The sequence below is a fragment of the Homalodisca vitripennis genome, chromosome 4 (genome assembly GCF_021130785.1).
Source record: "Homalodisca vitripennis isolate AUS2020 chromosome 4, UT_GWSS_2.1, whole genome shotgun sequence".
In the NCBI taxonomy this organism is placed as follows: Eukaryota; Metazoa; Arthropoda; class Insecta; order Hemiptera; family Cicadellidae; genus Homalodisca; species Homalodisca vitripennis.
This window is the reverse complement of record NC_060210.1, coordinates 146,638,450-146,652,911: the sequence shown is the minus strand read 5'-3', so window position 1 is coordinate 146,652,911 and position 14,462 is coordinate 146,638,450. Positions and strand designations below refer to the sequence as shown.

The 14,462-nt window shown below is 30.6% G+C and overlaps 1 protein-coding gene across 5 annotated transcripts in view; it reads right to left on the bottom strand.

The window, feature by feature from the left end:
• Positions 1-13,968, bottom strand: part of LOC124360267 — a 128,253-nt gene extending 114,285 nt beyond the window's left edge. For 2 of the 5 annotated variants that reach the window (XR_006922229.1, XM_046813717.1), the window contains exons 1-2: positions 13,805-13,968; positions 6,934-7,027 (exon numbers count right to left, since the gene is read on the bottom strand). Coding sequence is in view for 3 of the 5 variants with exons in the window: in XM_046813717.1 (XP_046669673.1) it covers positions 6,934-6,986 (53 nt within the window). In the remaining 2 variants the exon portion in view is untranslated. Of the gene's footprint in view, positions 1-6,933; positions 7,028-13,804 lie in introns of those variants that run through there. The other 3 variants (XM_046813725.1, XM_046813719.1, XM_046813722.1) reach the window with 3 other exon arrangements.
• Positions 13,969-14,462: the final 494 nt, after the last annotated feature.

The following is a 14,462-nucleotide window of genomic DNA, read 5'->3' as shown; positions in this document are numbered from 1 at the left end:
TTATTTTAACTTTTAAATACATTTTGGCAATGACCATGTAATAATCTGCTATATTTCTCATCTGGCCTGGTGACTGCACTTCAATTAAATATTATTGATTAGAATTTGACTCATATTTCTTGGCAATTACACATGTCAGTTAATCATAGTTAACACATTATCCTAGTGGTACCAATATAGACACCTCAGTATGGTGTATTTACTGTCTTTAATCATAATCATAATGGTAGCAATACTCTAAGGACAGAAGTAAGTCAATAAATTAAATGGAGTCTTTATACTACTTAAAATCAGAATAAAATCTATTTTGTTTATGTTCATTTTCAATTTCATTATAATTCAAAAGTACAATGTTTCTCTAGGCCATGTATGTATAAGTGACTATTCAAAAATGCATTTAAGGAAATGGTTTTTAAAATTTTACATTTATTACAATTCAAAATTATACATGTATTTATAAAAGAAATGAACGTTTAAAAATATTATTTTCAATTGTTTTAAAAATAATTTTTAACAACACTGAAAATATTTATAATTTATCCTCAAAATCAGATATCCCGAAGTAGCTAGCTGTCAATATATCTCTGTTTTAATATTATGTTATTAATAATTATTCCAAATTTCCAAAGTTTCACCCAGTAAGTTTTTATAACTTGTCTTATGGAAATGTCAGTTTTTTATATTTGAGTTTTATTATTTTCAAAAAACTGGTAATAGTATACGGTATACAGCTGGCGGATAAACTAAATTGATAATGAAATAGAGATCAAACGTAACATCATATTGACATCTCCTCAACATTAACATCTCTGTTTAACTGCTAGAAAAAATGCCCACAAAATGTTTCAAAATTTAATGATGAGACTCCTAACGATAATAGTACTGATTGATAAAAACTGCTCATCGCATACAAAAACTCACCACCAGTCCATTACGTTTTCAAAGGAGGCAAACCGGGAGGCCAAGCACAGCAATGTGTCTAATACCTGCACCTCAATAATAAACAAAGGTGTGCCTACTGTATTAGCATATCAAACATAATACCAGCTCTCTGCTGGGCAACTCATAACAGTGTTTGACTTTGCCTCTGAGCAATTTGCTCATTTCTGGACATCTGTCTTGGTTCAACTTAGATTACTGGTATATACAAACTCTGACCACCACCAATGCATAGTTACATGCAAATATTAATCTTTCTTAAGCCAAACCTTGATTATTGACACTATCTTTATAGCAGTGGCATAGGTATTTATGTGTCCTTTAAATGAGAGATTTATGGATTTATAATTTTGGTAAATGATATACTTATTTAACACTATTTAATATTTTAAGCCAACATACACATTTAAAATAGAACTGAAATAGCTACTGAATGTGTATTTTAGATCTAACTGAACTAAATTGTTAACAACTTATAAAAATCTGCATTAATACCAATGTTAATGATGTACAGGTATCCTATATAACTGTTTTTCTGCACTTAGCAGAGATAAAATCATGCATCACTAATCAAACAAATCCAACTCAGTATCTACACATTTTATAAGTGAAAAAATTGATCTGCTTGAAAGTCTTGGTACATTGTTGAATGAAGGTGTACTATATAAACTATAAATTTGAAAGGGATTTGTTCAGCTATTAGGATATAAATTCACTAATAGATAGTTATTGCTCTTTATTCAGTTATATATGTTGTTATATTGTAGAAGATTCACTGAAATTGTTATATTCCCAGGTTTAATTTCCAACTAAATTCTTAGCTCTTCATACCTTTTCAGTAGACTTCTAAATAAATCTTCCCTTTAGTTTTTATGCTGGTAAGAACCCTAAAAAATGTTCCTCAGTTTGCCCAGATTGTACATTTACATATCGTATTATGATAGATATCAATCTGCTCTTGTGTCACTAATCTTGGTGCATTCCAAAATAATAGAATATTATGTGTCTCATACATAGACAAAATGTTTATATTGTTCTTCTGACATGTTTTGCCGTTAATTAATTTTTACTCAAAGAGTGTAGTATATGACGATGATTTTCTTCAATTGATGTAAATATTCTTTCATGACAGGTTCAACTTTGCTAACTACTTAACAAGATTTAAATATTGTTTACTATTTTGCCCTTTAATATTTCTCTGGCCCCTGAATCAGGGATTTCTTAAACTTTTTCATTCAAGAACACCAAATTGAAATATTTTAGAATGTAGCTGGGCCAAGTACTATACAAACTACCAAGATTTGAATGTTTTTCAATAACTGAGCCAATATAGCAGGAATATCAAAAAAACTGTAAACTTTTTCAAATAAAACACATTTGATTATTTACTAAAATTAACATTCTTTACAATTTTGTTGACATAAATTAATTCATGTTTTTCTGTTAAGCAATATCTTGTTGTGTATATGTAGGATTTTACTGTGGTTTTTGATCAAATGTCAGTTCATTTTGGCTTGAATTTTAACATCCTATCAAAATAGATTTTTATCAGAAAGGTTTCTTCTATAATTGGATTTCACAAAAGTATGAGAAGGTTTATTGACAGATATAGTATGTTGATCCAAAGACTGAAAATATCACACTAGCAAAATGTAGGTCTCTTGAAGTCATCACTCAAAACCTGCAATGAAAAAAGGAAAAATCGTGGTTGCGTAACCATTTGGTGATTGAATTTTTTATTAAAATATTTATTTTGGATTTTATTACAAACATAATACAGGCTTATTAGCAATTACCCATGGCTTTATTTTTTATTTCTTTTTGAATAACAGGTACGTCATAGGCAAATCCTTTTCATAATAAAATCTCAGGAAAATAAATGATGGTCACCGGAGGATATCTCATAAACTATTTCCAAATAATTGGACTTTAAGTTTAAAGAGCAATGTTTTGAGGCCATGAATAAAAAGAGTAAAACAGATTTTATGAGTACAGATGAAGTACAAAAATTCATTGCAACAATCACATTTGAATTAAATATTTGAATATATAAATATATATAATAATACATAAAAAGAAGACTAATGGCGAAAACTGGAGGTCTCTAATGTTACTCTATCAAATTCAGCCACCAATTAAAGTTTGAATTGATTTATAAATCCTCCACAGTTTAAGTTACATGTAAAGCCATTGTAAGGTAGATAAAATATTCACTCACTAGTTATTTTGGGAACTTACAACACGAAATCATAAAACAAGTTATTACAAGAATTAACAAACAGCAACAACCATGATTAAAATAATAGCATTTATTAGGTTTTGTTTTGTTTGACTAAAGTCCATTAGGAAGCCCTGGGAACACCAATAGCTGGTTTTGCCATGTTTGATCTATTATAGGTTACCAGTTAATATGTGAGACAAATTCAATCCACTTTGACACAGTAACTTAACTTGATAAGTCAGTACCAAGTACTATTTATAAGTTATTTTCGGGGCCTTAGTAGCGTTTGCAGTGTTACCCTCATTAAGAATATGCAATTATTAGTTGATCTCAAAAGTCCAGCTTTCAGTAATTGTTATTTTCAGTCTATGATATTTTTGGGGCTTAATAGGATTTGTATTGTTTCTTTGATCAAGGAAATATATATATATTGACATAGGTCTATAACTTCTATGGTGAAAAAGCGTAGATTCTTAAAATAATCTACTTTTGTTCTAAGGTATTTCCAGCACCATAACAGCATTTCGATCAAGAAGGTATATACATATGTTGGTCTGAAGTCTACATTCGTAAAAAAGTGACTACTTCTAGCCATTGTAATCTATTTCCGGACTAAGGTTATTTCCGGTTATTGTAGTCTGATGAGGGCATTATTATACACATGTGTGGTAAATATCACCTTTCCTACAACAGGAAGTTGAAAAACAAAACACAGTGCTTCTAAGGGCAAATCTGTTTCGGCTTTTAAGGGTGGTTTCTCCTAAGAGAAATCGTTACTTAGTCTGTTGAGAGCGTAGTATATCAAATTTGATTGTTCTAGGATACAGACAAGTTGAAAAACAAAAATATAGTTTTTCTACGGATGTGACCCATTTTAAAACCGTATGGGTAGTTGAAATTCTGAAAATACTTTTGCTTTTTAAATGACTAGCAGTTACCCGTTGCTTCACACGCAATTTTAAAAAACGAAGGCTTTTCTTAGTGAAATCATTTATGATGGAGCCCTACAAATTTTTTTAACATAAATAGACATATCTGGTACATATTATTTCAGTATACATAGTTGAGAGATTCAAAACGTAAATCAAATGTGGACTGGTTCTATTTTAGGTTTTGGTGAATGAATAAATATAAATATGTCTCAAAAACCTGTCAACTTCCATCTGTTTGAATTGATTTTGTTCTAAGGTATTTCAAGTGCCATAGTTGAGTTTAATTGTGCCCTGATCAAGAAAATACATACTAACAAAAACCAACTTAAATTCAAAAGCGTTTACTTTTGGCTCTTTTAATTTACTTTATGTCTAAGATTTTTCAATTGCTATAGTGATAGTTTGCTTTTTTGTCCTGATAAAGAAAAAATATAACTTAGGTACTAATGTAAAGTTATTGCGGTCCAAAAGAGTAAGATACAAACGATTAAATTCACTTCCTTTATAATTTATTTACGGATCCACAATTGAGTTGTTGCACTAACCAAGAAAGTACAAATACAGTGCAAATTAATGTGAACAGAGATTGAAATTCAGTTTTCATACGTTGGCACACCTGCTGTGCGTATTTTGTCAGTTCAATCTGTTTGTTCAAGAAACAACATATCCTCAAAACCTTATTGACATAATGTGTTAAACACATGCTTTGTGTTACATTAGTATTATATTTTATTATATCTTAGGGTATGTATGCAAGTTTGTGTTATTTTCATTGATTTTGAGAAAACTGTGCAATCAGGTTTAGTAGTTTATTGATATAGATATCACAGCTAGAAAAAGAGAAAGGATCATAACACTTAATGAGTATACATACACCAATGACTCAGAGGGACATTGCAAAAGAGTGTTGTGTAAGTTTGGGTGCTGTAAACAAAATAATTAAACAAAAAAAGGAATCAGGGTCCCTTGAAATGCTTGTTTTGGTTCCAAAGCCTAATCTAAGTTTTCAAACATTTGTTTACTTTTAATTCTCCAAGATTGTTTAATCTTATTTCTGTTAAACTAGATCATTTAGCACCATTAAATCATTTTTTAAAAGTTTAAAAATGTTTTAATTTTTGTTGGATAATTGCGAGTGCTTTCTGAGAATTGTTGAATGAAATAATGAATAATGTGTATATTCTAGTTCATTTTTATCATCTTTTATAATTCCAATTAATATTTATTTTTACGTCCGTGACTTATAGGTTTTGTAGGGGTTTCTTATTAATATATTATTTAGGTTTCAATCCTTCTTTGAGTTTAGTTTTATTATGTTAGTTTAATCTGATGTGCATCCTTCATCGCGCTTTTGCCTATTGGATGTTCTATTTTATTTCACAATTATCGAGTTTTGTTTTTTGTAAGTTCTTTTTTATTGTTAAGTTTACTTTTAGTTTGTTTGAAGATTATATTATTATTTAATTATTTTTAAGTTTGTAAATATTTCAAGATCAATGGTTTTATATTTATTGATGTTTTTGTTTTGCATAAATCTCTCTTGTAAAGTTTGTAAATACTGTGAAATAAAAACTTTCTGAAATGAAATAAAATACAGTGGAAAGGGAAAATGTGGAAGAAAATGGAAGACTACTTCTTGAGATGAAGCCTTTCTTTTGTGTGACAGCAAATTTCATCCCAGAAAACAAGTTATGACCTACAACAAGATTTAGAAAAAGATTGAATAAAAATTCTCGAGTCAACAGTATGCAAACAACTCTTCTAAGGAAGGAGTAGATACATTATGATGGACAGCGCCTATGATAAAAAAAACATTGGGAAAAAAATACTCAATTTAGCACAGAAGATTGGATTAAAGTGTTATTTTCTGATGAGACACACTTATTTGTGCAAGGTCAGCGATCAAAATTCGTTCGGAAAGGTAGTCAATGCATCACTTTCTGCTAGCTATTTAGTTAAACATCCCACCAAGAAAATGTTCTGGGGCTGTTTTACACACTCAGGAACTGGCACTCTTATTTCTATTGAAGATATGATGAACAGTGAAAGGTGCAAAGTATTACTGGAGCAATGCTTAGCTATAAAATTTGACAAAGTCCAGGTCAAAGAGAAAATTTTCCATCAAGACTCAGCTGTGTGCCTCTTATTAAAGAATATGATTAAATACTACAAGGATAATATTACCCTTCTGGATTGGCCTGGGAATTCACCTGATAATCTTATTGAGAATTTGTGGACAATTTGTAAGGCTAGACTGTAAAAATGGACTGTACAATAAAAACAGTAAACAATGGTGAAAACAGTGATTCAGGTGTGGTTTAGAGATGAAGCAATCACAATCAATTGCAAAAAAACTTGTGGAATTCCATGCCAAGAAAAGTCTATGAAGTCATAAAAGTAATAGGAGGACATATTCCAAACTAATTAATGGTAACAATCTCTTGTAAGTGTACCTAATTAAATTATATTTACATATTAATTTTGCTTGTTAAAATGTCTGCTATGTTTATGGCACTGTAAGTAATATTGATTTTTACTCCAATTAAGAAAACATTTGCATTCGTAAACTTAAAAAGACTACTTTAGTCAAAATGCATCTACTTCTGTGGCTTGTTTTCTGCTTCTGACATAAGGGGAAGAGTGTACCATCCCTTTACTTTTCTTTTAACTACAGTAAAATTATTACTACAGTTTGAAAATTGTTTAGGATGACTAGTTTGAACTTTCAACAGTGCATCTGATTTAGATTTAATTGCGTATATGATTATATATGTACATTGTTTGCGGTTCCATTACCACAGAACATACAATTGTGTGTAAACCCAAAATGAAAGTACTCACCGAGTGTTGGGCCCGTGAATGTGAAATGACATGCCCCGGACCAGCTGCTGCATGCACGGAGCAGCCGTCCTCCTCAACCAGTTCACAGCCACACCTATAACAATGTCTCCTGATAAAAATATATTTTTTGAATAAAAATTTCCTTCAGTTGATTTTGTATGATCATGTAAATTTTAGTCACGTTCAACTACACTTCCTCCCACAGTTGTGCTCAAACTTATGTTGTTGTTAAGTAAGCCCCAAATAGTGTGTAACAGACTACTCACAAACTTCCACTTATTTTTCCAATTGTCTTATGTTAATCTTTTATCTGATTTTAAGTAATTATTTATTCCTCAAACTGCAAACTTCAACCAAGTCCGAACATTTGGTAATCTGCTCAGAATTCATTGACAATAACGTACAAACGTTTTTCTTGAATATTGTGTTTTATTTGAAATACATAAATGCTTCTCATGTTATAAACTTTAGTTCTTTTCTTGTACTCAAACCACATATAGTGTTTATAAATAAAATAAATAATTAAAACATACTTTTCATTGAGAACAGATTTTTAGAACACTAGTTAACAAAATAACTGAAGTCAATAAATGATTTACTAGTTTAACCAACAAATTAAATTATGCAAACAAATATGTAAAAAAACCCAACTATTTGTCTTAAAGTTTGTCAAATTATGTTAAAAACTATGACTAGATAAGCTGATATGGTTTTCGAGGTCATTCATTATTTTTGGACCTAAGGTAGAGAAGCTTTGCGGAGAGACCTGGTATCTATGCAACAACCTACCACAAAGTGCGGCTATCCTAGCACAAAATCTTGTGAGTCATGTAGTAGGTCAATACCCTGCAAACTCTCTCCATAGGTCATTCCCAGCTCAAATACAACACAATCAGAACACTTCAGAGAAGACAAAAAGCAGATCGCTACTTTCTGAATTTTTTAAATTCTTCTCTCCAGATAGATAATAAAAGTAGTAAAATACTGACAGGACCAAAAACTGCATGAGTTTGAGCTTGACAGAACCTGTTAAGAAGCTTCTGAATCTGGACAGACTCCTCAGCCTGTCAACGGTTTGCTGGATAGTGAGTGACATAATCAGTGAATGAGAGCCCACCAACCAAAACAAGACACCAAGAATCTTGAAGTATCACAGATTGCCAGTCTCCCATGCTCTCTGCTAGGATCTGTGCAGTCGAGTGAGATGAAGGACACTTTACTTTCCTTGTTAAGTTTGAGACCGTTTCTGTCTGACCACTTTAAAAGAAGAAGTTCCTAATTTCCAAGTCTGTTAAGGAGTTTAATTTTTTAAATTATGTTATATATTGGATGATGTATAAATTATTGACATTTATAATCCAAAATTAGCCAAGTCAGTCTAGCCGTTCTCAAGTTTTATTGAGACCATTTTTATATATTAAGATTGGTAGGCTACGTTTATTATAACTTCTCAGCATTACTAGCATTCAGACTAGAAATAGATCTCAAATTAAATAAAAAAAGCACTATTGTGGAAGAAATACATGACACGTACAGTATAAATTATGAAGAACAATTAAAAAAAAACTACAAAGTATAATTAATAATTTAAAAGAGTATTAATATTTACTAAAAAATAAACTATTTAGTTATATACTGGTCATTTGATTTACATAGAAGCACATCAAGCTGCAACATTACTGTTTATACATTATTCAATATTAAAATAGTGTACACAGTTTAGTTCAGAACATTATTAGAAACATTAATTAACTGTCTTCATTTTGGTACAGAGCTGGTGAAAGTTCTGTTATATTTTATAAGAAATTGGTAAATATCTAACTAATATGCAGGATCAGTGGTGGCAGGAAGGGATGAGAGGGACAAAAACCCACAAACATGTATGTAGAACAACAATTGAATATCTTTTAAATTCAAAGTGACACGTTTTACTTGGAATCAGGCCTAGATAGTTAGTTTATATGTTTTATAAATATAAAATAAGTTTATATTTATTCCATACCACCCGGTATAGTGTACTGTTCAATCAGATTCATCCCAACCCAAAGCCAAGTCCTAGTTACCCCAATGGGCAGGATTTTACAAATATATTTTTGATGTCTGTATGGACATTGGAATCAATAAGGTTAGCTTTCAATTAGTTAATAAAATTAGTCGATAAAAAAAATCTAGACAATTTACTCGTATTAACAGCAGACTATACCAAACTTGATTACAGGTAATCAGTCTGTAACAATAGTGGGATAATATTTACTTTACCCATATTACCTAAATTCACTTTAAAACATTTTCTATTGGCTAATAGTACACTTTAATTTCCACAACCAATTTTAGGCACTCACAAACCGTATGTAGTACAAACATTAATAGCATGGAGAAAATCTTATCTAGGACATTAAAGTATGGTAAATTTGTAACAGGCTACATTTTAGTTTTCTCAAGCATTTCTACTCTGTAAGATTTTATTCTATTAGTGATAGGTACTATCTCGAGGGATATTTTTTGTTTGTCCCCAACAGCGCAATGCAGGCACAGCCAGCAGGCACAGCCAGCGCGGATAGCTGGAGGCATTAGTCAGTCCATTGAACTGCTAGTTCCTTTTTTGTAGTTTTTATAATTTTAATGATTTTTGCACCTTAAGAGCAACTTTTTACACATGTACTTGTGACCATTATTATTTTAGTCCTATAGGAACAATGTTAAACTTTAAACACTGTGTATCCTTTATTTGATGTAAATTGATGGGAGATATTGAATTTTAAAGATATAATTAATACATCCAAATGATTTTTTGGTTTTAAATATTTGCATTAGTTTTAAACTAAAAAAAATCTATAAGATTTTTATACTTTATTGTTTAACCCTCTTACTTGCCAACAATTCATTTTGAATTGCTATAACATCTCCACTTTTATGACGTGTTTAACAATCAAAAGGGGCTTAAACCCCGACAAATATGATATCTACGTGTTACCAATAAACTAACTATACCAAATAGGTGTTGAAATTTTCGATAAACTTTATCACTTGACTTTAACGAATTGTAAAGTAGTTGCATTGTTAGCGCCGCCCGCAAAGTTGCGAGAAGGATAAACAAAACTTATATTTCTCATATATCATATCAATGGATATCTCATTTTGTATTATATAAAGTTAGATAAAGACCTCTGCGGTGTTAGCTCACGCTGATAGGTACTACTGTCAGCATTTTTTAAAATGTTTTTGGAATTTCCCATAACATCTGCAGAGCACTCTAAATGGGTGGCCTAGTTTACTCAGAAAATACTATTTTCTATTCACTTTATGAGCATTTTCCATTAGAAAAAGCAACAAATAATATGAAGTGAGTAAATTAATATTTACTAGATAGCGAAACTTGGGTATACTTTAATAAGTGGCCTACATCATTCGGTTGTTTTTATAGAATGGTTTGATTGTTTTTATCCAAATGAATAGTTCAATATTACAATTTATTTCACAACACATGATTCCTAGTAGGGGAGCCCAAGGGGGGGTTTCGGGATTTACTCAAGCGCGACAGATTAGTATACAGGGGGATACCTTGTACCCGGTTAAGAACCTTTACCAACTTTGAGCCCTATATATATATGGCCGCCCAGCAAGGATAAAGGATCAGATAAGTAAAAAAAATTGATCAACTGAAATTCTCGAGCGCGTCAGATTTAAGGTAAGGTGAGTTAGTTACATGCTAAAACGTGTACATTCCACTAATCTGACAATTTGAGAGTGACGTAAAGAAGGGGAAGGGTTGCAAAGTTGTAAAAAAAACGTCAACTTGAGATTCTCGAGCGTGGCTATTTTTTTTTTATTTTGAAGAGAATCATTTAAGGATTACGAAAAATATATAATCTGACGATTTTTACAAGCCAACAGTAACAAAAAATGATCAATGAAGTTTAATACGTGCTGGTACATGATGCATATACTCCCTCTCCGCGTCTCTATTTCTCTCTCGCTCTTCCTCTATCTATTACTCTCTTACACCGTTCCCACTCTGGTTACGGTTGCCATGACAGCTGATTACACAGACTCGTTCGTGGCGTGATATTGTTTACAAACGTATTTCCAACGTTTTTACTTATTTTGTTAGTTTAATATAAATTATGCGAATTAAAAATTTATAGATATTTACTATGAGTGAAACTAAGGTAATGTGTGTATTTTGTGGTGAAAAACTACTTTACCGAAAAACAATTAAATTCACATTAGAAACATTACAAAAATGGTGTAAATATTTTAGACTATCGTCGGAGCAAACCGGTTCTCCGAAAATCCCGAACAACGTACGATGATCTTAAACTTTCGATAGAATTTTTTCGTTAAATTAAGTATATCACGCACAGTGCTATAAATTATTCACAGCTATAAACTAATACGGTAAACTTTCATTATTTGTAGTGGAATGTGATAATGCAATGGAAGTTTCTGAGCATGGTTCTGATTTCACATGCTCCTGTTACTGGAGTGTGCTCTCAGTCACAAATTCCTGCTGAATCTGCTGGTACATCTACAGACAAGTAAGTGTTAATGTGTGATTTTATATAGGAAATATTTCAAAAAATGTTTAACTGCCCGCTGAAAAAAAATTTAAAACTTTCGGAAATTGGGGAAGTTATTTTTATTAAATAAATTTGTACAAATTCATTATTTTAAACAAATAACATTAATTGTTTCTTGCATCAACAAAACTATTAATACCATTTTTATAAGATATGAAAAAAATCTATTTTTTTAAAAATATTTTAATTTCATGTTATAATGATCAGCTTTCTTATATTATTGTTTTAAAAATTTTACAGAGCAGGAGAATCCAGCAACATTCCAGAAGATGATTCTACCGATGAAGATGATGATTAAAAATAAAATATTTTTAAAAAAAATTTAATTTTTTATAATCATTTTCTAATAAAAACAATTATTCTTCTTAAAAACATACACTTTTTTTATTCGCATGCCAACTCCTGAGCTTTTTTAATTTAATTAAGTTCAATGATTAAAAAAATTGGAAAAAAGATTAGGTAAATCCCTCTAGATAATGTCAGATTATGAGACAGTACGTCTAAGACATAAAGATAAACCATATATATCTTAATCTGACACGCGCTTGAGTATTTCAAAATGGCGATTTTTTTTACACATTCTATTAATGGTGTGCGCATTTGCCACACCTTTAAATCGTCAGATTATTATAAAAGAGCTTTCTTTACATTCACTCAACATCCCCTCAGAAAATCTGACGGCTCGATTAAATTTTTAACCCTTATTTATAACCACCCCCATCATGAAAACGATCAGATTAACATACGTAAGTTTTTAAAAACACGCAGGACATAGGTGATATTGATATCTGACGTGCTTGAGTATGTCCCATGCAACAGTTTTTTTCACAAATTTTTAAAATTTTATAGCCGCTTCCCCACCGATGAAAAGGTTTATATTATATGACATTTTTTTTTTTGTAATCATCTAAAGCTTCACAAACCAATAGGTCTCTATGATGCTCGAGTAAATCCCGATTTAGCACGTGGGCTCCCCTACTATTAATTACAGTCATTTGTCATGTAAACAATAAACTGCAAGAATAACTAATTTGCTGAGAATATGAAAATGATGGTGAATATGAGGATATTGTGATAATTTTTTAGATATACATATGGGTTTGGTTACTGCCTTTAGAAAAGTGGTTGCTCACTGCTATCGCGCAATCTAAATATATTGTAACGTATTTCTGGGGTAGGGTACAATAAGTGGACCTGGTTTTTTTATATTGAATATTGTAACCATTGATACCTAATATTCGCATATCAAATACTAGACTATCAATCGATTTAAAAGTATCTATAGTCCTCAATAATAATCATATGTTTTAAATTAAAATATGAATTTAATATTTACAGTGATCAAACAAATTATTAGGAAAACTGAAGACGACCATATTTGCTCCTCTCACAGTTACAGTTGTTTCTTTCCCACAAAATTCACATATTTAGATTTTTCGTTACGAGTCCAACATGTTGAAGCCACGAAAAACATGTCTTAGGCCTATCATCTTTCAAAGCAATGCTGTGTAGTTTTTTAAAAATTGACTGCCATTTTTAATAATCAAATGTTACTTATGTAAAATTGAAAAATTACCCTACGTGTATTATTTGAAAGTGTTTACAGCTGTTGATATAAATTATTTAAGTTAATTGTTCAAAATAATTAATCAATATCGATTGATTATATCGATGGTTATGATTAAGTAATAGGTATCGTTTGCCAATTTCGATATAAAAAACGGGTCCACTTATCGTACTCTACGCTATTTCTGATGTGCAAGTCTAGGCCATAGTTAAATTTCATATTTTGTAATTTTATCAAAAATTGTAATGTACTATTCTTGTTGTAAATGTATTATAATTCTTGTTTTTGAACGATTAATATATAATATCGTATTTGAATAATACATAAAATAGTTCGATAATAACAATTGAATAACGAGAGTAGGCTGCTTATTAAAGTCCCCCCTGAAACTTGACTCCTATATATCAGCTCTGTATTGCTTATAGTTTTACTTCAACTTTACAACTAAAGTCCTAGGTTATAATAGCCTATCAACATTGTAATATTTTAACAATGCTAGTAGGTAGGTTATTTTTCAAGGCTTCCATTAAAGGTTAAAACCTACTCTGAAACCTTTTATATATTAGGATTTTATATTCTAATCATATAAAGACTAAATAAAGTGTAATGCTTTAATCTGTTTGCACCAGAACTTATAGCCTCAAGTTAACCATTTTAGGCTGTCTAAGTACCCAAGGATAGGCTATAACATAACAACTTACGGTAAGAGAAAACATTTTCTTACCGAATTAGGACTTAATAATGAGTGAAATTCCACACTCTGTGTTTCACAACAGGCAATATTTTTAATATACATTTATAAATTCGTTACAAATAATTACACTGTGATGTTGAAAGAATAGCAGACGACAAAAAATGACTAGGATGAGATCTAACCTAAAACTAAAACAAGATTGACAATTCATAACAACTCAGCTGATTCCAATTGTCACTCGACTACATTGTATATTCTGTTCAGAAATGTAATGTGTACTATAAGTAAATGTTTTTTTAGTAGATACATAGTAATCGTAATGGTAATTTATTGATACGGCTTATCTGGATTTATATTAACAATGAATCGATTTATATATATTTATATGATTTATAACAACATCAAAATGGAGCCCCGCTAGTCCAAGTTGCTGAAAATATAGGCATTTGTAAGTGTCAATCCACTTTTATTCGAAAGTGTTTCAGAACTTCGTCGTAGGAAATAATAGAAACATAAGCTTAAAATGATTGTTGTTTATTACAAATTATTGTTTATAACTGTATTACTTTAAACTTTACTCTAGAATGACTTTGTCATAACATTGATTTAGTAATAATAAGAGATCCTAAAACATTGTGTACAGTTATAAAGTGCATAAACAAAGAGTTTAGACACAAATAGCCTATAC